Raw genomic sequence first — 25,400 nt, forward strand, 5'->3', positions numbered from 1 at the left:
TTTAATTAGCTGTAGATGCACTGTTTGTGTGTGTGTGAAATAACAACATTATGAAAGGATTTATGTAATGAGACCCTATATTATTTTTGTGCTTGACAAGTCTTCTGTGGAAGGTAATGACAGACACATGCAGATTTTCGTAGGCTTCTGGACAACTGCATAGGGTCTAATAGAGACTCTAAATGTGTATGTTATTATGCATGATTATTACTAATACATTATGGAATTATACTGGATTTATATGTGAAAGTTACTGCATTGAGTTCTTGTATACTATCACAGAGGAGGTGCAATATGACAAGAGCAGAATGAAACATGAGTGTTATTTTACAAAATTCTGTATATTATTGATTTAATAATTTTAGAAAAAAAATCTACATTACAGCCTTGACAATAATCTCTCAATCTTACCTTAGGCAAAGGGAGTTTGTTTGAATATGGAATGTGTTAGCAGGGTTTTGGTTTTTTTTTATTAAATAATTTCTGCTTGCGTGTTTGTAAGTATCTGTGGCCTACTTTTGAACATGCTGGACTCCTCCTGGAATGGAAAGTTTTATCTGAAAATGGTGTGAAAAAGTTAATGAAAATGCTTTTCTTGCATTTATAATGTTTAATTACTATGTGATTTAAACAAAAACGCAACTGCTGAGTGTAGTAAACAGATTTTGCTGAGATCAAAACAAAGTAACCTGTGCTAGGTTACTTCTGTTTGTATTTTAATCTATAGAAATGTTGTGACATTTTACAGTGTGCTTGGAAGCAAAGGGCGTAATTATTAACTGAAAAATAATTAGTTGGTTTTGCAAAGTAATGAATTATGCTGCTTGTTATGTTCTGTAGTTAGATCAAATATATAGTACCTCTTTAATACGTTGTACTTACTTTTTGTAGGCAGCACTCAATTTTTCTAAATACTGTGAACCTGTGGTCAGAGGAGAAGGTAAGCTTCTGTCCTTAATTTGAACAGGTGTATGAGAGTACAGGTGCCCTCCTGTGGGTTTTGTGGAGGCCTTTGCTTTGATCCTCACAGTGTTGCGACCATTTCTCTGGTCACAACAGCATCGCTTATTCCAGTTGCACCCAGTAGGCAGCATTTGCAGCAGAAGCAGTAGATGACATTTGTGAGTGTTTTATGGAAATATCTTGGAAACTTTCTTCCCCCCTATAAATCTTTCTACTTCCTCAACCACCAGGACTTCTGCGAGGTAATGGGATAAGTCTTTTCTCTGTCAAGGCTAAGAGGAGAAAATAAGAGCAGAAGTTCTGCCAAACTGTCCCACACTATCTCAGAATAACCGCAGAGAAACAGCCTTGTGTGGTGGCGTGTGCTTGCAAATGGACGATGATGGTGCATCATCTTAATATACAGCATTTCAGAGTCAGGGTGTTAGACTTACTGTGTCATGCCTGTGACTGTTCAGGTGTCAGAGGAAAGTGTTTGTGTTGCGTGAGTTAAATTTTTAACAGAGTTGATTCTGACTTGGTGCAGCAAATGAACGTGACACCCGCAAACTCTGGAAAAATATTGAACCTCATTTGAAGAATGCAATGCAGACTGTTTATCTCCGGGAAATATCCAGGTAATCTGGGAGGTGAGGGTTTGTTTACTTTGCTCATGGTGCTGATTTTAACAAGCTTCCTCTCTATATATTTACTCTCTCAATTATGTTTCATGGCTAGTGTTCCTTTTTCACTAGATGTAATCTTTTTTCCTTAACATGCATTTCTTTCTTGTATAATGTTAGAAATAGGATATGGTAGGAGGAAATTTTTAAACAAAATGGTATTTGTAGCATATAAAATCTTTAAGTAAAGCAGTGGCAGCAGGTTGTGTTGGTCATGCAGATAGATCCATTTTCTGTCATGTATGAAACTTCCAAGCATGGGAATCCATCACCAGAATATACAGGCACAGTTTAAAACATGCTTGTAAAGTTGACTTGGCGCAGGTCTTTGCGGTACCAAGAGTGCATGCAAGCCTCAAAAATCTTACGAGATGTTACAGATTTTGAACATCTGCATTCCTTAGTTTTGCTTAGTAGAGCTAGGTTTGTAGGTTTACTGTGCTTTCTGAGCCCTTTTCTCCTTGTCCAAGGGCAACATTTTCCTTATATGGAATTACCATTTTTGACTTCATCAAAAGCTGGTGTCCTGCTAATGGTCTGAGTTTATCTGGTATGATTGTAGATTCGTTATTTCTTAAATTGACAGACTGCTAGAAAAAAGATGGTGGTTTTAATTTTTAATGGTAATAATTGGCTCAGATTTAATATCTTCTCTATCTTTAAGTTGAGTGATTATGATGTTATACTATGTAAAGAAAGATAATTCAGTAGTGTTTTCTTTATCTTGCTACAAACAATAATTTCTTTCCTTTGAATGTCATTGAGGCCACAGAGTATTCTGCTAACTGAACCTGGGTATGTAGTAGAAGTCTTTGCTAAATGTTTTGGAAAAGTGATTGTTCCTTCAAAAAGAGAATTGATTTTACCCTGTATGAGCTAGACTTTGTTGTACAATGAGACATTATTTTATTTGCCTCAAATATGTATTTATACTCAGTATTGATCTTCATTACACAGTCTACTTGGGATCTTCCTGACTTTATATTGTGTAATTGTCTACTCTAATTAGGGTGTAATTTAAGATATCATAATGTAAAATAGCTTCTGAATTGTTTCCAAATAACTAGATTTCTCTCTTTACAGTTTTCTTTGATCATAAATTTGAGCTTTGCTTGTTTTTTTATTCTAAAATTTAGCTTTCTGCATAATAATTCTAGGATTTACCTCTGTGTACCAGTAAACGCTTAAGGAATTAAAATGACTATAACAGTTTTTCTGACCACAGAACTATAATTACTCTGGGCTGTTCTTCAAGTTGTAAGTTACAGCAATAGAACTTTGTTATTGGCTGTTGTGCTACCTGACCTGAGATGAAAATGAAACTTTTTTTTCCTACCTCTAAAATAGACATTGGATAAAAACTTTGATAATTCGGTTCATGATTCATTATAATTTAAGTATTACATTGGCTCTCATTGAACTATTTTCATAAGTTTTATGGCTTATGGCAGATAAACTGTTCATTTCCTTTAAAAAACAAAATAAAAAAGCACTGGTGCTTCAACAAACCTGGGTTTTATCCCCTGTGATATACAAAATGAGCTAAAGTCATGGCATTTCTAATAATGTTGTTCCTTAAGGGAAGTTTTAAAGTGAAATTTCTTGCTATTGTTTAGGAAGACACCAAACTACTTGCAGACATTTTTGTTCACTGACAAAATTGTTCCATCTTGATGTCCTCAAAGTTTTTCAATAAAGAATTAATATTGATTTGTTTTTCATGTAGACTTCAAAATTACATTCTGAAGTAACTATAGTATTGTTCTCACTAGCATGAACAGTTATTAAGCAGATTTTAAAAAAAAATCAAAACTATCTCTTTTTACTTTTTATCCAACTCTGCATTGTTCTTGAAACTTAGAATGCTATTGATATTTGCTTACTGGTGGTAGTTGGATGGAAAAAAATTGATATTTTACATTTAGCTTGTACTCACTTTTTTACTTTTGTACCTTCATATAACATTACTTTCTGCAGTTTTTTCAAATATGCATAGCCTGCATGTTATTGAAACTTACGTGCAAACTAGTAAGACTTGGTATTTTTCATTTTCCTCTTACTAACTATCCTAGCCAGTGGCATGAAATTCAAATATGCCAAGGAGGTAGTTTTCTCTAAAAGACTAACAAAGACTTTGTCTTTATATATTTGCATTGTCTGTCTTTTAGCTCACAATGGGAGCGCTTACAGCATGAGGATGGAGAACCTGGGCAGTTGAAAGGTATTGGATACTGTAACTCTGTGGGAGCTTGTAATATGAAATGTGTACTTTTCAGTTTGACTTGGTCCTTGTTATCTGAGAACATGTGAATGAAACGGTATAGATGAGGCTACCTATTAGCATTCAGTTATAGGGTAATCATGTTTTTTAAGAAAGTGTTCTGCAAAGGACTTAGTATTTTTTTCCCCTAGCATGTATCCTATGAGTAATCTTTCCTAATGTCCTTTGTGGGTAAAAGCAGATTTCTTTAAATCACTATTTCTTATGTAAGAAGGAATGATGAATGGGCCGACCCCTGATGGTCAAATGTCTGTGTGCCAGCTGGCAGAATTGTCTGAGTGTAGAGAAGGGTGTATTACACCTTGTGTATTGCACAGGATTAGCACATTCCTAAACAAAACAGCTGTCCTGTGTCCTAATTTATTGGCAAAGAGAAATGTCAGAATCCCAAGAATTCTTTCTGTTCTTTCCTTGGAGGAGTACAGCTTTGATTTTATACTTTAGACAGGGTTGAAAGTCAAATGGCAACGTACCTGTCAGTCTTCATTTCCGATTTAGGAAGGAATACTAAAACATTTTCGTAATGATGTCAGTCAGTCATGATCTTTTGACCAGTTTGTAGTTTGGGAACATTTTTTCTATATTATGCATCATTACATATAATTTCTTCTTGAGATAGCTGGTAAAATGGCCACTTATTTTAAAAGTGTCTTAAAATAATTGGAATCATCAGAGTGTTTCCTATATTTGCTTTCTGATCTGTAATTTTTTGACAATTTGTTGTGCCCAGATGATCATGAAATACTTTTGCATCAGACAACCCCAAAAAGGGAGACTTTATTTAAAATGCCTTTTCTAAGATTTTTATGTACAGGCAGTAGGAAAAATTGTCTTGTTGGTAAACAGCATTTGATAATATGCTTAAAAAGCAATTATAATAAATTTTACTGTGGCTGCAAATAAACAAATAGTTCAGTGCATGATGCAGTATTGGCAGATCAGAATAATGGAGTAGAAACAGATATTTCTGTATTAAACTAAACTGTTTATATGTAAGAGTTTATTTGGTGTTGCATATTGGTGTTGCATTTTGTAGTTAACATCCAATACAAAACAGTCTCATGATTCTAAATTAAACTAAAACTGCTATCCTTTTGTGCCTACATGAGAGGAAATGATGATGAGAGGCTTCTGTTCACACTGGATGTTTAACTTCTAAAATGTGATTAATTCTTTGATCTTTATTTGTTGATGTTTGTGGATTAAAGCATAGGCGCATGGGTACTTCACTAACCTATAAACCACTGACTGGAAACCTTTAAGCAAAGATGGCACAAGAGAGACCCTTTAGTGGTTTTTATATTTAGACAATTGATGAAATAAGGTGGTTTGATCATCCTATTCATATGCATAAACTGTTGAAAAGAAGCAACTATGGTGATGAGTGGGAGAATGTAAAGGTAAAAAATAAAAAGTAAAAGTAAAAAGAGGGAAGGAAAATACTGATCAGACTGTAGTTCTAGTGTGTTTTTTTTGATGTGTGAGACTTTACTCTTAATGAAGTATACATGTATCAGGCTAGATCACTGGATCAAGTTTAACATTTTGAAAACATCTTCTGTAGGAAATAATAGCTAAAAATTGTGAGATGTTGAACTGTTTCTCAGAAATACAGCGTTGGTTCTTTCTCTACTATGCCAGTGCCATTCCTGGCTGAGCTCTCTGGCACAGTCTGGAGCAGCCTGAAGGTTGGGTCTTGGAGAAAAGCTTTGCCATTGTATTTAAATACATGTCTTCATCTTCTCTGTTTGCCAGAAGAATTATCTTAAGTGAAAGTAGCCTGGAATTTTTTAACTTTCTTTTTTAGGGAGATCATACCATAGTGATTTATGCATCTCTGATGCTTCAAATACAGTTTCTGAGATGAGTCCATAACATGTTCAGAATGTTTTGTTTAGCTTTGTGCCATTTTTTGTCCCTTCATTGACTATATGTGTCATAATGGGGTTGAGAAAGTAGCCATTTAATTAGAGAAGTAGAGCAGGAGAAAAATGAAGAGAATGCAAACAAATATAATTTGAAGTTTGTGGATGTTCACAGTGGTTTCAGTGACTCATAACTTTGTTTATTTTATAGGACTTTCTGCACATACACATGTGGAACTTCCTTATTACTCCAAATTTCTTCTAATAGCTGCTTACCTTGCCTCCTACAATCCCGTTAGGACAGATAAGAGGTTCTTTGTTAAGGTAACGAGATGTTTTTTTTTAGTGTTCCTTACTGGATTCCTGTATACTGAATTTCCTAATTTAAAACTCTTCAACCATTCATTTTGAGCTCTGTTGCTGTGTGTGGTTCATTTAGTTTGATCAGAAGTTTTCTGTAGATCACATATTGTGATTGGTAATGATCACTTTGTCATTAATGTCTAATAAACCTAACTTCTTCTTCATGTCAAAATGTATGTGATGTTATAGCACAAGTATTGTTTTTTGGTTTTTTAAGTTGATATAGCTCCATCTTGTAAAGGTTTTAGCCTGTAGTGCCCTTAGGTATAAGACACACTTAAATTTCCAGAGTAAGATATAACCCACAACTGCATTAGCCTTTAATGAGGTAAAATGACATAGTACATTGTTAACTTCCTTATACAGTTTTAAGCTCCTGAAACAGAAACATGCAAACAGTTGCTTTTGCTGAAGACGTGGTTTCATTAGCTGGCACACGTTGTGTTGAAAGGACAGTAACGCGTGTTTTAGGATGAATGTATTCATCCTTGCTACCAAATCAGGGGCTAAACCTCGTATTTTGTAATTTCGTGCCATGTACAGGTTAATTTTTTTTCCCCCCCTTCCTTGTTTTCTTTGGGCTATGTTGTGGTCATGCTGCAAACAAATGCTGTGGTGCCATAGTTTGTAGTCTGTCTGTTTCTTACCCAGGATCTTCATGCTCCCCAAGCCTGCCTCATTGCATTGTTTCTGAGGTCCTAATTTGACAAAATGTAGGCAGGAAGGCAGATATCAAAAGTGATTGCACAGTTATGCTTTCTATGTATTTTACCAACTTCAAGATTTTCTACATTATTACAGTTTGTATTAATATATGCATGTCTATATAAATCTATGGTATTCATGATAGATAGGTGTGAACAATTGAAGAAAACGACAAGACAGATTTGTGAAAATATGCTTGTTTTCTTCTTCCCTCTTGATTAAAAAAAGTAGATACATGTTTAGACAGATTACTGCCGTTCATAGTGATGATATACTAGTAACTTTTTAGTTTAAATATGGGGTTTGTTTTTCTGGTATGATCTTACGTTGAAAACTGTAGGCGTTTCACCCTTCTGTCCAGTCCTTTCCTGAGAAGAGTGGAGGATTACTTGTAGTAAGTGCAGATTGCTTATTAAGAAAACTTGTCAACCTTTATTCTTTTCAGTTAGCCAAAGCAATTTCTTTGTAAGAAATTTATTTGCTGAGGAAGTGTTTTCGCCCAAATTTTTCCATATCAGTCTTGGAACTCAAAAGAAACAGGACAGTTTACAAGAGCCAAGTCAGTAGAGCATGTTATCAAAAAGTGCTGCATCTTTCTTGTTTGTGTTCATTGAACAACCTTCTCAATTTAATTTTTTTTCTTTTTCCTTTTTTACTGTCTCTGAAGTTAGTTTCCACTCTTGCACATGAACCCTATTAAATGTTTTTACAATAAACATGAGCTTCTAAGTTTTGTGAAGCAGAGACCATGAAGGTATTTCAGCCAGTGATATTAAGTATTTTTCCCAAGAACTGGTAAATCAGGAGAAATTGCCATTCCTACTACATGTATCATCTGATAGCACCCGAAGAAGAGCTAACTGCTAAGGCAGATTTCAGAAATAACTGCATCTCAATGCCCAATGAAACCAAGGCTTTTAGGGGGGCTGTGTGTGTGTGTTTTCAAATTGAGTGTTCTCCTGAGTCATGTGGACTGTGAAAATAGAATATCGTTTTATCAGGTTTGTAATGAGATTCAGATTAGATTACAGAAAACTATCTTCTGTAGTGATTTAACTAAGGACTCCTAGACAGCAAAAGGGATGCAAACAAGAACATCTGCACTATTGGTATAGGTGCTGGGCTATACTACAGCTAAAGATAAAGTCACAGTTTGTGGCAGCCTGGAATGCTAACAGCCTGATAAAGCAGTGATGTAGTAATTAACAGTGCTGCTATTAGTTACATGAAAATTCAAGAGCTTTGCAGTACATTGAGAGAAAAATATGAAGTTGGTTTTGAAGATAGTCTTTAAAACAAAAAGACTAGCAATCTATGTGAAGTCATAATTTTAATAGAAAACCAGATTAAAAACTAACGGAAGATTAGCTCTGAATTTCATATGTTTCTTTGTGCTTGCACAGAAGTAGGATACTTGCTCACTTATTTTAAAACACTTTTGATATAACTTCAATACACCATGTGGAGATCCCAGCATAACCTTTCAAATGCATGAATGCAGTTTGTTATGATCCATCACTAGCAGGCTGTGTAACTTCAGGCTTGATCACTTTCCCTTCCAAAAGGTCTTTGTTATCACCACAGTCTTCTTTTCAAAGGCATGATAAAAAGATTACTTTGCTGTTTTTATATGTGATATGTATTAATTGAATGAACTAATTTTTTTTAGTCTGGAAAATTATGCAAAGGAAGCTTAAATCCCTCCCTGTCTAATATTAAGCTCTTCAAAAGTCAATCAAGAAGAGCTACAGTTACTGAGATTGTCTTGACCTGGCTGAGTATGGAGGTCCATAAGTACCAAGTACAAGATTTAAAAAATTATAATGAAAAAAAATTAATTCGAGATAGGTTTTCCCTGATTCACTGAGCATGTTTATAAGGTATACTTATTAATAGGGTATACATTTCAAGACTGTGGAAAAAATCATCAGGTGATATTTTGGGAAATAGCACTTAACTGTGTTTAAAGAACATTATATTTGTACCTCCACTAATTTTACATCATTTACACATCAACCTTCATGTCTCTCTTTGTCTTTAAATTTTTTTTTCACTCATTCATTTGTAACATCTTGTTTACTATACTTCTGTTCTTGTCTTGCAGTCACATTTTCAGTTGAGATTCAAGAACACTTGATTATTTTCTTTGGACAGTCCTTCCTTTCTTAAGACTGCTTTAAAACTGTGCCTTTTTAAATTATGTTCCTTACCCCGCTCTGCCTCCTTTCTGTTTGTCATTTAGCTCCTGCACCTTGAACTGTCTTTGTATTGTATTGTATTAATTCCTGGTTGCCATTCTTCCACCTTGTGTACCATCCAAATTCTAAAATGGAGCAGATAAAAGGTGAGAATTCAGGTGTTTTTTATGTATGGATGCATTTTAAGAATGAAGTGGCCATCATTTAAACTTCTCTGGAATAAATTAAACTTCTGTCTTTTTCATTAGATGATTAAGGATAGGAGAAGGGTGGTGGCATGAAATCATATTAAAAACATACTTTTACTGCTTATGAGTCCCTGACTAGATGAGAAAAAAAAGTACATGTCACTAAAAAATTCTAGTGTTGTTTTTTGGCTTTGCACCACTTCGGACACAATGGAGCAAGAATTAAGGCAAGTGTAATTTTTAAGGCTTCTGGTAAGAAGGACTGCTAGTAACATCAGAGGTAAATACTGGAGGTGTAGTAAAGAAACAGACGCAGACTAGCGTACCACCATATGTAGCATACAGTTCTTTCTTGACTGTTTTGATTCTGTCTTTGCTATAGAAGGAGCATAAAGTAATTTACACATAATACTTGCTCTTGTCTGTTGTTTACAGCATCATGGAAAAATCAGAAAGACCAACTTTATGAAGAAACGTGAAAAGGTGTGTATTTTATCTTTCTAAGCTGCGTTTGGCAACAAATACTTTCTTTCTGCTGTACTGGTGGTTTTGTATTTTGTTTTGCCTCGCTTACTGTAGGAACAACAGAACTGCATAAATAACTATTATTGTTGCATGTCTCGTATGATACAAATTTCTGTATTATACACACATTTTTATTTAATTGAAATTTAATTGTAGCATAAATTTATCTCCTAAAGCCGTATTTTTATGTGTATCAAAATGTGCATAATAAAGCTGTCTAAAGTACATCATACATGGAAGAGCCACATACCAGAATTTCTCTCAAAGATGTGAGGGTAATAGGTGTTTAGTAGTTTTGAAAGTCAAGTCACTACAATTTCCAGAGATGCAGGGAGGTATAAGAGCTTAAGTTTGTGTGTTGTGGCTTGGAAGCTTTGCACTCCTGTCTGTTATTGATCTTATTTCCTGAGGCTATTAGCTAACTTTTTCATGGTTATAAATAGCTAAATATCATTGATTTCGGTGGAGCTATGGCAGCTTTTACTGATAGAGGCTTGGTATGCTAGAAGAAGCAAATATGAATATTTATAACTGTAATGTAAAAAGAGAAATCAAATTTTAACATTTGTAACTTGTTGACTTAAATCTGTAAATGAAAAGCAGTGCAGACAGCACTAAATCTCAGCTGAAACAATCATTATATCTTTTTGTATGCTATAGGCAGTGTAAATAATATGAGAAGAATTTTAGTATGGTACTTAGCCTAATAATCCTTTGCTTCTCATCCTGCGTATAGCCTTTTCCGTAATTTTAGTCCTGCCCCTTCAGGAAGACAGATTCCCTGGCTCTCCAAAGACTTTTTTTCAAGTTCTTTTATTTCTGTAGAGGCACAAGTTTTTGCATGTGAAAGTGTAAGTGAGAATAGTTTTACTTCAACAGTGCAGTGTGTTGCACTGCTACATAGAAATTTATGGAAAATCAAGAGTTCTGAAGTCCCAGTGCTCCGTGTCCTCTACACATAGACCTCGTGTGTTTTGTCCCTGGCATGTGAACTCCTGAGAACTTCCAGAGCATTTACTTTTCAGGATGGCTATATTCTTGAAATAACCTCTACTTCTTAATTAGATTATAAATAATTTTCAGGAAGAGGAATAATTATTGTATCTTAGACCAAAATGGTGTTCTTTCCTTGCATCCTTTGCAGGAGAGGTGTTTTGTTTTATTCATTCTTGGCAGTAGACTTCCAACTTGCATGAGATGGGAACAAGTGGGAAGATGGGAACAGCTAGGAACATAAAAGAAATGGGAAAATAGAGATTTGATGAAGAAATAATGAAGTCATGTTCATCTTAACTGTACTGTAGAGATTGTTTCTCGTGTGTCATTGTTTATGTTAAATGGACATGTATCTGAGTTCACTACTTAGTGTTCCAAAGTGCCTGCATTAATGATAAATTGGTTTTCATTTTATTATTGTTCCTACAGCAAACTAAATGGTACTAAGTAGGTACAAAAGCAGAACAGAAGGAGGTACTAAGGAAAGAACTGTAACTCAAGGGTAACTCAAATGTAATGTAAACAAAATTAATGGTCAAAAAGATGAGTAAGATTTCAAGTTACTTTTTAAATTTAGTTGGATTCATTCTAATTTTGTAGACTTTACATTTACCCTACAACCTAAGCATTGAACTGATATTCTGAAAGCATGATTAGATGTGTGCAGTTAAAGAAGCTTGGTTTGTTGTCCAGCTGTAGCAAGTGACTTGCATAATCAGGAGAATTCTAAGACTGCAGATTTTCTAACTCTTGCAGCTCTTTGTTGTATTAAAAACTAGCATCACTTTGAAGATAATTTGAACTTCATAATCCTAATAAATCAAATGTAGTTAACAGAAATATCTCTTGAGTCAACAATGTTACATTAAACTCCGATTGCATGCAAAAAACCCAGATGTATTTTAGTTATTAATGAATAGGATGGGAAATTTGTAGCATTTCAAGATCACCTTTGGTTCTAGTTACAGAACACTGGTTCTCTGCTTATGTATTGCTTTATAGTTTACAGGTAAGGACCCTTTCACTGTAAGTATTGATGTCAGAAACTGAAACTGCTTGTAGGTCAGAGCACAGTCTGGCTTTCAGAGTTTTTGAGGCCTGATAGTTGTAATAGCAGGGAATGGACTGCAGGTCCTAAGAGAATCTTCCAGACCTGTGTTCCTTTTACTGTACTGTAACCTTTATAAATATTTGCAGAGAGATACAATCACCCAGATGTAAACTTGTATATTTTGGTACTATGATTCTATAGTGAGGAAAAATTAAATATAAAGGATTATATATGTAGTGTTGTAAAGGATCATTTCCTTCAGTTGTTGTTACAGCTTATATCAGTGTACCTTCCCTTAGAGGCTTCTCTAAAGACTGATTTACAGATCAGATTCACCTAACTCCAAGTGGATGCCTGCACCTAAGCTAGTGTCTTTTTATAGACAGTGCAGAGCTAGTCGATGCAGTCATTGAAGTGTAGGATGTGATTCGTCTCATACTAAAGTAGGTTCTACGTTCTGTCAGATGAATTGCACCATAAACTGTATTGATTAGATTTCTACTGGCTATAGTGGGAACTTAGGAAACTATTTTGGCTGTGCATACCCACTTGGCAAGAAACTAACATTAGATGAAATAAATCTTTCTTGAAAGTTTAGGTACAGGCAAGCTAAAAATCTCTTTCTTGGTTCTTAACTCTGTTCAGTCCAGAGGCAGTGGATTTTTTGTTAGAAAAAGTAAATCTTGTGAATGAGGGGGAAAAAATGGCTTTATCATTCTATTAATTACCTTGTTGCTGATAGCAGCATAATTTGTCGGGTTTCTTTGCATGGTTGCCCTGGAACAATGTTTTCCCAGTTTAGTGACAAGTGAGAGATCTTCCTGGTGAAGCTACTTTTTCAGGAGTATGCTTTTTCAGATGTCAGTCTGTCAGAAGATCAGATGTGTTGGTGTTTTTTTTTTTTTTTATTGGAAAAGAGTTTCTAGTATTTCTGCTTCAACTTCAGTCTAGGATTTGTTTTGTATCAGAATTTCTAGCTTACAACTGAAGATGCTTTATTCATATAGCAACCAGGGAGATTCAGAAATGCTTTCTGCTAACAAAAAAAAAAAAAAAAAAGGCGAGAAGTATGGTTCTGTCTTTAAATATGTTCTAAAAAGGTTGAAAATTCAGCCAACTGAGGTTAAGGACTTTCTCCCTTTTGCGCAGGTAATTTAGTTTGGGTTAAGCTTTTAATTCTTTGAAGAATGCTTATGGTTTTCGTTCTTGTTCATGACATTTTGGAATGTGAATACATGGCTCACAGTTGTGGGGTGGTGAAAGACTTAGGCCAGTTAAGCAATGGGAAAATGAAATTCTGACTCTATAGATAAAAAGCACAAGCACAAATAGTGGCAACTGGGGAAAAGTCTTTTTTGAATCATTTGATGAGTGTATTGCCAAGGTGGAAAGATGATAGAGGACACACAGAGTTAATGTGATGTCTGTAGAACTTTTTGAAGAGGTTTTCTGCATGTGGAAGATATCTTTGTTTTTAAGTGAGATGAGGGTTCTCTTGGATTTCTATAAATACTATTCTATGCATTATTCTGCCTTAGCTCCTTGCAGAAGATTTGTAAAACTTATATTCTTTACTATGTTCTGCTTGGAGGAATTTCTGAATCATTCCTGTTCATCCAGGAATTTATTTCTACTAAAGAAGTAAAAATTAAGTGCCGCTTCTAGAAGTTACACTGTATTAGAATTAACTTTTCTGTTTTTTTCTAGAAGAAAACATTTATCTCATATAATTTGAAAATTCAAAACAGTACTCTGTCTAAGCAGAGAGATGATAAGAGCAACTTGTGAAGTAACTGTATACTAAACACAACTTCAGGGATTACTACATGCTAATTGTGTTTGCTAGCTGCTTGGAGTGCACACATTTTAATTACTGTATGTTTGTTGACTTTTTCTGTTGATAATAAATATGCTTCACAGATCTGGCGTGTTTAGAAGCAGAAGGGCAGGGGATTGTACAGTTCATAACTTACTCCATACCTGCATTCTGACTGAGTGTGCTGTGCTAAATTTTTGACTATGTTTCCAATATTTTTCACACTGCTTCCTTTGTTAGTCAAGAGGTAGCTTTGGGGACACCTCCTGGATTTGAAAAGGAACACCTGTATTGGAAATACCTTTCTGTTTTGCTGGAAAAATGAGTGCTTCTGTTTTACTGATGACTAATGCCACAGTGGTGCTGGTGGTATACTTGAGAGGTGTTCTTTCCCAGAAGCATTTTGGAACAAACTTTCTTTTGAAATTCCTCTTTAATCTTGGCTGCTCTGCTAGTAATAATAAATCAGTGTACACTACAAAAAAGGAAACTGGGTGTCAAAGTAGAGCAAATGTAATATAAACTTTAAAGGAAACAAGTATTTCCCTGTCAGAACTTTTGAAAGTCTGGGTCATAAATAAATCTCTTTAGTCTAACAATGCTGCCTGAATTGTAATGCTACCCAGTTCTGCTCTATGAACTGTATTTCTCCTTTTTGTAAAATTGTTTATTTTAAAAATAATTCATGTTGAAAACCCGAGAACTCGTTTTTGTGAATTCAACTGAAATCAATGTTACTACATACAATAACCTGTAATTCCTAAAATGTCCGTTAGTGTCAGCTGAGGTGTGAAGATGATGTGTATGGCACAAAAGAAGGATACGGGACACAATAGCTTTGTAAATGCAAAGTTGAGTAAATATGCTGTGTTCTGAAAACACAGTTTGTCTGTAGTTGGCAAGTAGCTCTTTATACATCAGCTCCTGTCAACAAAGGAGCTGACCTTGGGCTCAGCCAGCTGAACTCTTTGTTTTAGTTAGCTAAACTCATGGGGGGCAGATGCACTCTGGGCCCTTGCACTCAGCGCTTTTTGGGCTATATCTTGAATACTCTGTCAAGTTTTGGCCCCCTCCAGTACCACACATCAGTAAACCAGAACAACTTCAGCAGAGAGGTATCAAAATGGTCAGAGGCTGGAGCACTTGTCATGCAAGGAGAGGCTGAGGTAACTGTGGTTGTTCAGGCTGAAGAAGGTGGGCCTAAAGGCAGCCTGTTCTCTACCCACAAGGAGATAATCAAGACTGTGGTACCGTGATGGATGGTGAGAGAGTGAGAAACAACAAGTATAATCTGAAATGAGATGTTTGTACTGGATAGAAGGAAAACCTTTTTCCTTATGAGGACAGCCAGGCAGTGACACAGGTTTCCCAGAGAGGTGGTGCAGTCTCTGTCCTTGGAGATTTCCAAGACTGGACTGGTAAAGTCCTGAGCAACCTGGCCTAACCTCCTAGCTGACCTTGCTCTGAGCAGAGAGGGTTTGACTAGAGACTTGAGGTCCCTTCCAGTCAGAATTATCATATGATTGAATGTATTTTAAGAAAGTAGAAATATAGTAGTAAAGATGTTTCCTGTGTAAAGCAGTAAGTTGACGTGTTCTCATTTCTAATTTCCTGATAAAAAATGTTTTCTTTGGTTTTGGTATCAGAATGATAACATTTGCACTGTGGTATAAAGGAAGCAAAAGAGAAAATGAAAACTAAAAATTAGCCAAAAATATAAAAACCTCAACAATTTTGTTGGAAAAAAAATGAGCAGTTAATACATTTTATTGCTGTAGAGAGAGTTGATTGAATTTTTTTTTTTTTTAAATTGGTTTTAGAAATTGAAATTTGCAGAAGAGCTAAGGTGGTGAGGACCTCCAGTCTAGTCCAACTGCTCTGCTGAAGCAGGGTCACTAGAGCAGGTTGCTCAGGACAGTGCCCAGTTGGGTTTTGAATATCTCCAAGGATGGAGACTCCACAACCTGCCTTGGGTAATAAGTTGTAGTGTTTAACTAAAAAAGTTTTTTTCCTATGTTTAAATCTAATTTAATGTATTACAGTCGGTGCCCACTGCCAAGTTACTCCACTCATGTTCTAGGCCATAGAGCAGTGTAGTTTATGGCATTTAAAATTATAAACTCTTGCTATGATTTTATACCTCTGTGAGGGGAAGAGAAAAGTCTTTGGCTAAAATGATTCAAAGAAGGAGGGAATGTAGATACTTTAGCAGAATCTTCTCTTTTTATGCTTTTTCAAAATGGAAATGCTAGTAAAATATTTGTCTATGTGCACCTTGAGAATGCCATAAAATGTAGTCTTTCCTCTTTAATGCTTAGATTGGGCAAGGTAATTTAATAGGGCAAGTAAATCTATAAATCTAGTGGCAGGAAATTTGGCATCAGACCCTATGTTACAGCTCAAAAATGTTCCTATTTATTGTGCAGTTTGAACTCCTGCCTTATTAAATGTCTGTATCTTTATCTTGATCAATAAGCATGTATTCAGTGCTTTCCATAATATGTAAGTAGGTTGTATGAGAGACTGCTGTGAACATACCTACCCAGGGACTAAAAAGATGTGAGAATAACATCTTGTAGTACTCCAGGGAGGAGGATCTATTGAATTGAAACATTTTGGTTTTGTTGCAGACCAGCAATCACCTCCTTGGGCCAAAGCCATTTCCCTTGGACAGATTGTTAGCAATACTGTACAGTATTGTGGACAAAAGAGTTGCTCCAACTGCAAATATATTTTCCCAGGTGAGTGTGTATTTTATTTATTTCCCTTTTACTGTCTGAAATTTCTGAAAAGGTTTTGCATTTTTTTTTTTAAAGTCATCATTCTAATTAAATGTCATGAGAAAACAACCACTACAGTAATTTAAGGTGAAGGCTCATATTTATCTGTATTACTAGCCATTAATTCAATACTTCAGCTTTGTAATGATCTGAAACCTTCTAATAGCTACTTTTTTGCTGATCCTGGACTATGATTTGTGTTGATTAGTTCTTTGGCTTCTCATTGAAATCCTTTAGGCTGTTTGCATTTCAGGTTAAGTGTATAAATGTTCACTGTCCTATGGCCAAAATTAATCACCTTGTAACACATGTTCCAAAAATGTAGTGGTGAAGAAGGAGCAGAGGCAAGAATAGGGTATTTGCAGGTGAAAGGTGTGTGCTGTGATACATGTATTTTAGGGATAGTGTTTTTGGTTTCAAACAACTTTAATAGTCTTGCAGAGTAGAGTCAGTATCCCGTTCACTAGATGGCAGCATAACTATAGAGTTGGATGGAATTAAGTAAATCTAGAGTTTTCTCTAGAGTTGTGGGTTTGTCAAGTGCAAATACCTATTCTGTGTAAGTAAAGATAGTTTTCCATTGTCAACTTGATTCTTAAATCTTTCATGTCCACCTTAGAAGATCTCGATTTCTTTCCTGCTTGCCAGCTGTGCTTAACTTTTACTTGTAGAAATACTTTTTACCTTTCCTTTCTCAGGTTTAACTAAGGATTATTTAAATCTGATGTCTGTTCATGTGAAGTTCTAGGAAACATACTGAAGATACCTAAACAATTTTGCTACTGCTTTAGTCATTGCTGTTCAGTGTTCACACAAATGTTTGTAAAAATTAATCTCCCAGCTTTGTAGAATCACCAAACATAAATACACATATTGTAAAATCAGGCAGTAGAGAAAGTAGAGAATTGTAGTACTTTATTTAATCAGTAGTATGTGGATATTTTTTTTAATGGTGGTGGGTACCCGGGTGCTTTGCAGATACAGTATGCAACGTACACCTTCATTCTAAGGTTTTCTCTCAAGCTGCTGTAGTTAAAGGTTACTATATGAGCTGAGACATGAAAAATTACTAGACAACAACCGCAAAAATATGTTATACAAGTGTTTACTTTTCTGTAATTAGATGAATGATTTTTCAGCTTACAGTCTGCACCATTTGAGAGGCCAGTGGATTAGCTTTCAGAGGTCTTCAGGAAGTGGATGAAAAAAACAAAATGTAGACATATTTATGTATCCTGTACTTGTTTCTTGCCTTTCTTTTGTCACCTCATATCACCTCAGGAATTCACTGTGCTTTCAGAATAAACCCTAACACTGTATTTCAAAGCTATGTGAAGTTTCCTATGAGCAAATGCAATATGAAGGGACACCAAAGGTGGTTAAAGCAGTCAGTTTCTGACCAGACTTAGGATGATGGCTGCAGCTTTGCAGCTCCTTATAGCAACTTGGGAGTACAAACAACAAAGGGACCATAGTGTTATCATAGAATCATAGAATGGTTTGAGTTGGAAGGGAGCGTGAAGATCATCTGGTTCCAACCCCCCTGTGGTGGGCAAGGACACCTTCCACTAGCCCAGGTTGCCCAAAGCCCTGTCCAACCTGGCCTTGAAACCCTTCCAGGGAGCAGGCAGCCACAGCTTCTCTGGGCACCCTGTGCCAGTGCTTCACCACCCTCACAGGGAAGAACTTCTTCTTCATATCTAATCTAAATCTACCCTCTTTCAGTTTAAAACCATTATCCCTTGTTCCATCACTACGCTCCCAGATAATGAGTCCCTCCCCACCTTTAGGTACTGGAAGGCTGCTATAAGGTCTCCCTGGAGCCTTCTCTTCTTCAGGCTGAACAGCCCCAACTCTCTCAGCCTGTCCTCATTGGGGAGATGCTCTAGCCCCTGATCATCTTTGTGGCCCTCCTCTGCAGTCACTCAAGCAGGTCCATGTCCTTCTTATGTTGGAGGCCCCAGAGCTGGGCACAGCACTGCAGGTAGGATCTCATGAGAGCAGAGCTGAGGGAGAGAATCCCCTCCTTCGACCTGCTGACCACAGTTCTCTGGTTGCAGCCCAGGACATGGTTGGCTTTCTGAGCTGTGAGTGCACATTGCTGGCTCACAGTCAGTTTTCCATCACCAAGTCCTTCTCCAGAGGGCTGCTCTCAATCCACTCACCGCCCAGCCTGTATTTGTGCTTGGGATTGCTTCAACCCATGTGCAGGACCTTTCCCTTGGCCTTGTTGAAATTAATGAGGTTAGTGCGGGCCCACCTCTCAAGCCTGTCCGGGTCCCTCTGGATGGCATCCCTTCCCTCCAGCGTGTCGAAGGCACCACGCAACTTGGTGTCATTGGCAAACCTGCTGAGGGTGCCCTCAATCCCACTGGCCATGTCCCAATACCGATGTGTGAGAAACACCACTTGTTACTTGTCTCCACTCAGACACGGAAGCATTGTCTGCAAATCTGAGTGCAACCATCCATCAAATCCATGTCTCTCCAATTTAGAGACAAGGATGTTGTGCAGGACTGTGTTAAATGTTTTCCACAAGCCCAGGTAGGTGACATCAGTTCTCTTCCCTTATCCACCGACACTGTAACCCCATTGTAGAAGGCCACATTTGTCAGGCACAATTTGCCCTTTGTTGACTGTCACCAATCAATTCCTTATTTCCCATGTGCCCTAGCATAGTTTCCAGGAGCATCCGCTCCATGATCTTGCCAGACACGGAGGTGAGACTGACTGGCCTGTAGTCCCCTCTGGTCTTCCTTTTTTCCTTTTTTAAAAGTGGGGCTTATGTTTCCCCTTTCCCAGTCAGTGGGAACTTCACCGGACTGCCACGACTCTCAAATATGATGGAGAGTGGCTTAGCCGCTTCATCTACCAGTTCCCTCAGGGCCTGCAGATGCATCTCATCAGGTCCCACGGACTTGTGCACCTTCAGGTACCGTAGATGGTCTTAAACCTGATGATATTCTACAGTTGGTGGTTTTCTTCTAGGTAGTGCATTGTTTGATTTAAGACATGAAGTATTGAAGTTGAAACTCAGAATACTGAGGCAAAAGGCAGTTGTCTTGTTTAGTGATGATAGCTTGTCAGCAATTGATCTAGTTTTAGTTCAGTAGGAAATGGAGTCTTACGACTTACAGAAACTCAGAAGGAATTAAGATACAATCCAAATAATGTCCAGATTGGTTTCACTTATGCTCTAAATCTGATGATCCACCACACAGGTGTTATTTCTTGTTTTAAGCCTTTTCCGTTCTTTCTCTGCCTTTCTTCAAGTGTTTGTAGACACTATCACTGTGATCTTTCAACAACATTTCATTTTTAAGATGGAAGGAGTGCAACCTTTAAGGCATAAGATGGAAGAACAGGAAAGAAGCAAAACAATTGACTGTCTGACTGCAACTATGACATTTAGAGCTTTGCCTGAGTCTTGCCAGTCTCATCGAACAAATTTCAATTTAATTTATTCAAGTAATGTGAAAGGGAATGATGATGACAAGACTGGGAGCACTACATAATAAAGTTTGTGTGTAGGATGTTAGCTGTACGTTCTCATATTTTTGGCTATCAAATATATCTTGGCATACTTGAGATGTGAATATAACAGTTTTAGAGTATATTTTCAAAATGAGTATGTCTGCTTACTTAACATGCCCTCAGATGAGAGAACAAATGTCATTATTCCAATGCCCAGATAAGTACTACTGAAGACATAGTTTGTACATGGAGTGTAATTCTGCCTTCGACTAAATTGCAAAATGAAAGAATTCAAATGCATTTCATCTTAATTTAGAGTGTACACTAGATGGCAGTGTTCTCAAAGAATAGCTGTAATCACTTTTCTCAATATATGTAGATTAAGCTATAAAGATATAAAAAGATTGTATTAAATTTTAACTGGGTTCAGGCAAAGAAGTTGGAATTAAATCTGTTCATATTGAAATAATACTTTAGAAAGGATTTTAAAATAATTTTAATTATTAAAATAATTTTTGCATTAAATTTTAATTAAAAATTATCAAAATGTCTAATGTGAAGTAACATAAAATACAACAGAATTTAAAAATAGATTTTGGATGTAGTTTAGGCATAAAATTTAATTCTTTTTTTTAACTGAATAGTTGAAACCAATTTATATTCCACTAATTTTTGATATTACTTATTCTGTAAATATATTTTTAAAATAGAGTAATTATTTAGGAGCTGGGATATCGTTAGTAGTATCGAGATATTTTACTGTTAGATACCACAAGCTTTTATTTTCTTGTTTGTGTGTACAGCATGGAAATCATTCTTGAATTGTGCAGAAGTTTAAAATGCTTTAAGTCAAATATTTGGCTTCTTAACTGATTCAACATTAATTTTATGTGCTCTTTAATTTGTAAACGGAAAGGCTGTACATGAACCAAATACTTATTTATTCTCCCCATGTACTGTCAGAAAATAGCATGCTTTGGCTTTAAAGTTGATCAACAATCTCAGTCAAGATTCAAGAAGGACTAGCAGCTGTTTTAAGATCTGTCATGTTGCTGATTTTGTGATATTTCTTATTGCTTCTTGTTTCTGTGCATAATTTCTATTCACATGAAAATTCTAGTTATTAGCTTTTCAAAAATGGAACTTTTATGCTAATAAGCAGGAAAATTTCATTTTTCTGTGTAATGCTAGGGTTTATTGAAAAATGTTTCATTCTTACTAAATAGAATTTCAACTTAAAATTTGAATCTTAATCTAGCTTTTGCCTTTTAATGTTAATTAGTCCTTAAAATGGTCTCTTTTTTCAAACAAAAAGTTAACATCTTCTGTTCAGAAGTGTTATCTTTGCAATTGATACAAGACTTAAGTTTTTCCTGCTGTAACTTCTTGCTGTAATGGAGTTACATGAGAAAGAATTGGGCTCATTCATTTTATTTTTCCTCTCTAACTAGTACAGGGGAGTAGCACCAAGGAGAAAAAAAAAAAAAATAGAAATTTCCACTTCTGCAAATGGAAATTGTTTCAGTTACCCCCTTAAAAGTTGAAGTTTCTCTTGGTTTTGTGCTATTTTAAAATAAAATTTTCACACATAAGGATTATTTGAGAGGAAGTTAAAATAAGATTTTTTTTTTTTTATCTTATACTATTGATGTCATATGTGAATATAGGTCTGTATTCACTTGAGAAGTTTTCAGTGCTCCTTTTCTTCCAGAATATTCACTGATTTTCTTAGCAGTTCTAATTTGTCATGATACTGATTTTTTTTTTAACACATTGTTACTCTAACATGTCACTGAATTTGTTTGAATTTATTTGCTTAGTTTTTAAACTAAGAGATAGTGAAGGTTAAAGCACTATTGATTTCTGCAACCATTTCACAGGATGAGATCTTTAAATGTTTTTCTTCAGATGTACTTTTGTGTAGTAATTGAACAGCTTGAACATTACATTGCCACCAGCAATTGGCAGTTATGTTCCATGCTTGGGACAGAACTTGCACAGTTGATATTCTGGTTGGAGTAATGGCTAGGCTGAGCATGTGGCTGAAGTGTTTTGAAAGATAAAACATTGTTTTTAATGGTGAAAACAAGCAAATGTGCTTTCACATAATGTGAAAGCCAGTGCAACTATGCGGTATGCAGTCCATGTCTTACAGCAACAGATAAGTCATAGGTTTTCCTTACCTAGGTACAGCAGTTGATGCTTTTTCAGGCTTAGGGTACAACCAAGAGTATGATTTGTGTCTCACATGGATCCACTGTGCAGAATATGAAATGTGCATTGTGTCCGAGTGCAATTATTACAGAACAGAGGGATACAAAGAAATTATAATGCTTACCACAAGTGTGTTTTGCAAAGGTTCGGAGAGTCTACTCAGTTCTTTCTGGTTTGTAGAAGAATAGTATTTCATCTTAGGTTTCCCACATTTAGACAGAAATATAAAATTATTCTCTTTATAAAAATGTCTCTTGATATAGGGACACATCAGTAAATTTATGCACAAAACATCATGCAAGAATTATCAGCACTGATTTAAATTAAATCAGCTCATTTTATGTTGAAGGGAACAAGGGCTGTTAATTTCATAACAGAACCAGTAAGAAAATAGATATTTTTATTGCTGGAGTTATGGCTTACAGGACAAAATTAACCAGTACTTTTTCCTCTACCAAAATGATTTTTCAATTGCTTCTTTGAAACAATTCAGTTCTCCTATTTTTTATTTTCTAGACATTTCATCTTGCTTCTCCTTTCTTATGAAATATGCTTTTCATAAAGAGGATTGGCTAGATCTACTTGTAGTTATGAGCTCTGGTGTTATCTATATTAGGTAAAATTGAATTAAATCCTTTGTCTTGCATACTTTTATGTCTTTTAGTCCTGCGAATAAATCCCTGAATGTTTGGAAAGACAGAAAATGCAGAGAGGTGTGGTAACTTCTCAGAATATACTAATAGCTGAAAATTACTGAGTAGGTTAGCTGATCAATAACTTCGGTTCTGTTTGCATTTTCACTCTAATGCATTAAAGTTAGAGTGTTGGGTCATCTTAAAGTCTGTTTACATTCAGAATCAGGTTTGGTTTTACTGTTACTTGTATTCCGCAAATATTTTCAGGTAGTTGTATAGTAAAAATTTACTTCTGATTATAGTGCATTTGGAAACAGATTTCTACAAAGGCTATTTAAGGGTGTATGGTGACACATCTGGTATCTTACACATTATAGTCTAAATTTCATTTATTAGACATTTCTTACCTGTTTGATACTGAGTCTAAGAAAAACACCTGCATTTCTCTGAGTATTATTACAAATTACTAAAACTAATGTAGTTATAAATGTGTAAGAATTTGGAATGAAGGCTAATAAACTTAAAATTTTCCAGTCTGGCAAGACGATAAATAACGTTGCAAATTGTTTGCCACAGAGCAGGAACTTTTTACCTGAAGTTAAAATAAGTCTGCAGATACGAGATTTAGAGTAGTGTGTTAAGTGCTAATACGATATGGGTCTATTAGAAATACACAAAACACTGATGTACATAGCATGCTTCCAGCTGGAGGGAGCCAGAGGAATATAATTTCCTTCAATTAAAGAGAAAGAAAGGTGCCCTTTTTTGGAGCATAAAAATCTGAGAGGTTTGTTTTCTTTTTGTCTTGCTTTCATGTCTGCCTTACACGGATAGATTAAGGAATAGCTAGTATTACGTGTGTAAACTATAACAGTATGTGGCAATTTACCTGCAAGATTTCTTTGTCCCTGTTGTGTTAAGAAGCATACTTTATATCTTGCCTTTTCAGATGAGAATTTGGTATTTAAACTGCCCCTTTTTTGTAAATTGCCAACTATGCTAAAATTCTGTTTGCACGTTTGGAAAGATGTCTGGTTTTGTTAATGGTTTATTTTTATTATGGCATAGCCTTTCTGGACACCAGACCTGCATCGTGAGTGTAGTAGCACTCTGTTAGTGCATTATATTAGAATCCCCGTGGTGCATCAACTTTGATAAAGAGGAATACTGTCAACTTCACAGTTTTTTCAAGTGGAAAACACTGTAATTGCTTCTACAAGCTCAGACTGTGTTAATGTTTGAAAATACTAAGTTTTCGATTCTACACTTGACAACTCTTGACAGAATGAGAATTACTCATTTTTGCTAGATCAGCTGTTCCTGTGTTGTGTTCCAGCTTTCCTTGCTGTTGCAGGGACTACTCATAGGAACATTTTGCATCTGGCCTGGCTAAAGTGTTTAACACTAACAGAATACTCTCCACTGAAAAGTGAGCAGGTAGATGAGGTCCCCTCAAAAAGTTCTGGTGAAAAATGTGTGTTGTGCTGCGCTATTCCCTAAGAGGCCTTATTGTGAACCAGAACAAAGATGAGTGGGAGTCGTCTTTATTTTAGAGTGTGTGAAACATAAAGAGTATGCTCTTGTACTGCTTATATGTACATAAGTATATTATTTTTTTGTCATTACTCTTTTTGAAAACAAGCAAAATGACGGAAAAGTGAAAATTCCTGCTGATTCTGCTTTTTCTTCTCTGAAACTTCTTTGCTTCTTCTTTACTGTGAAAGTTGAGAAGTGTTGTACTTGTCTTTTTTTCTGGTTAGCATGGTAGAGTCAGTGCTAAAATTTTACCTGAAATAATCGAGAAGTTTGTAGCAAACGTTAGCTACATAGGTGTGTGGGACAACTTCTTGGTAGAATATATTTCTAACCTATTCTCAGATGATCTGAGCATTTAAAACTTAATGATTGAAGTTTATATTGTGGTGATATTTCTTGTTTTCTTGTTGAATGTTTAAAAAAAAAGTTTTTAATTTCATAGATAATATTGCAAGCTGATTCAGGCATAATCACAGTATATCACACATCTGAATTTGGAGATTGTTTTGTTTTGCTTTATACACCCATTAGTACTGAGCAGCAGTACCTCAAATTAAGTAGAGATTCAAATAGTTGTATACAAAAATGTTGATATATTTGAATAATTATTTTATAGGTTGTTAAAGTGTTAAGTAATAATGTTAAAATTAAGTAGTGAACATTCAGAAGTGAGATGATTGTAAAAGTTAGTGTCTCTTGGAGTTGATTGTATATGTAGATTTTCTTCCATTTTGCGTCTGGGATATAAACAAACATACTCTCATGTATTTCCCTGACTTCTTGAGTTCTAGACTTAAATTACAAGAGAGGATGTCAACAGCCTCTGCTTCTGTCCTATGGGTTTAATCTGCAAAGGGTTTTGCATTTCACTGTCGCCCTCTTGCTTCAGAGGAACACACACAGTTTAATTACACAGCTTAATCCAGTCTGGCCACGGGAATTGTCATCCCCAGAATGGTCCTGCTATAATTTCTTGCAGGGGGAGAGCATTTACTTTTATCAAAAAACAGTACTAAATGGAAAAGGTCTTAAAAACTTTTTTCTTTTTTTATTTTTTTTTTCCTTCGTGAGAACTATTAAGATTTATGGTGTACCTCTCTATCTAGTCTATCAGAAGACCTTTGCTTCATAGCCTCTCAGTGACAGGA

General features: G+C 35.7%; 1 protein-coding gene across 5 annotated transcripts in view; it reads left to right on the forward strand.

Moving 5' to 3' along the window:
- The window catches only part of ORC5 (origin recognition complex subunit 5), a 75,869-nt gene that overhangs the window by 15,968 nt on the left and 34,501 nt on the right, over positions 1-25,400 (forward strand). For all 5 annotated transcript variants that reach the window (XM_032996323.2, XM_032996322.2, XM_032996325.2 and 2 more), the window contains 6 exons: positions 892-940; positions 1,490-1,580; positions 3,794-3,846; positions 5,983-6,095; positions 9,661-9,708; positions 16,244-16,354. In XM_032996323.2, coding sequence (XP_032852214.1) covers positions 892-940; positions 1,490-1,580; positions 3,794-3,846; positions 5,983-6,095; positions 9,661-9,708; positions 16,244-16,354 — 465 coding nt within the window. The remainder of the gene's footprint in view (positions 1-891; positions 941-1,489; positions 1,581-3,793; positions 3,847-5,982; positions 6,096-9,660; positions 9,709-16,243; positions 16,355-25,400) is intronic.

Source organism: Tyto alba, unplaced genomic scaffold (assembly GCF_018691265.1).
Source record: "Tyto alba isolate M040663 unplaced genomic scaffold, T.alba_DEE_v4.0 Super-Scaffold_2, whole genome shotgun sequence".
In the NCBI taxonomy this organism is placed as follows: Eukaryota; Metazoa; Chordata; class Aves; order Strigiformes; family Tytonidae; genus Tyto; species Tyto alba.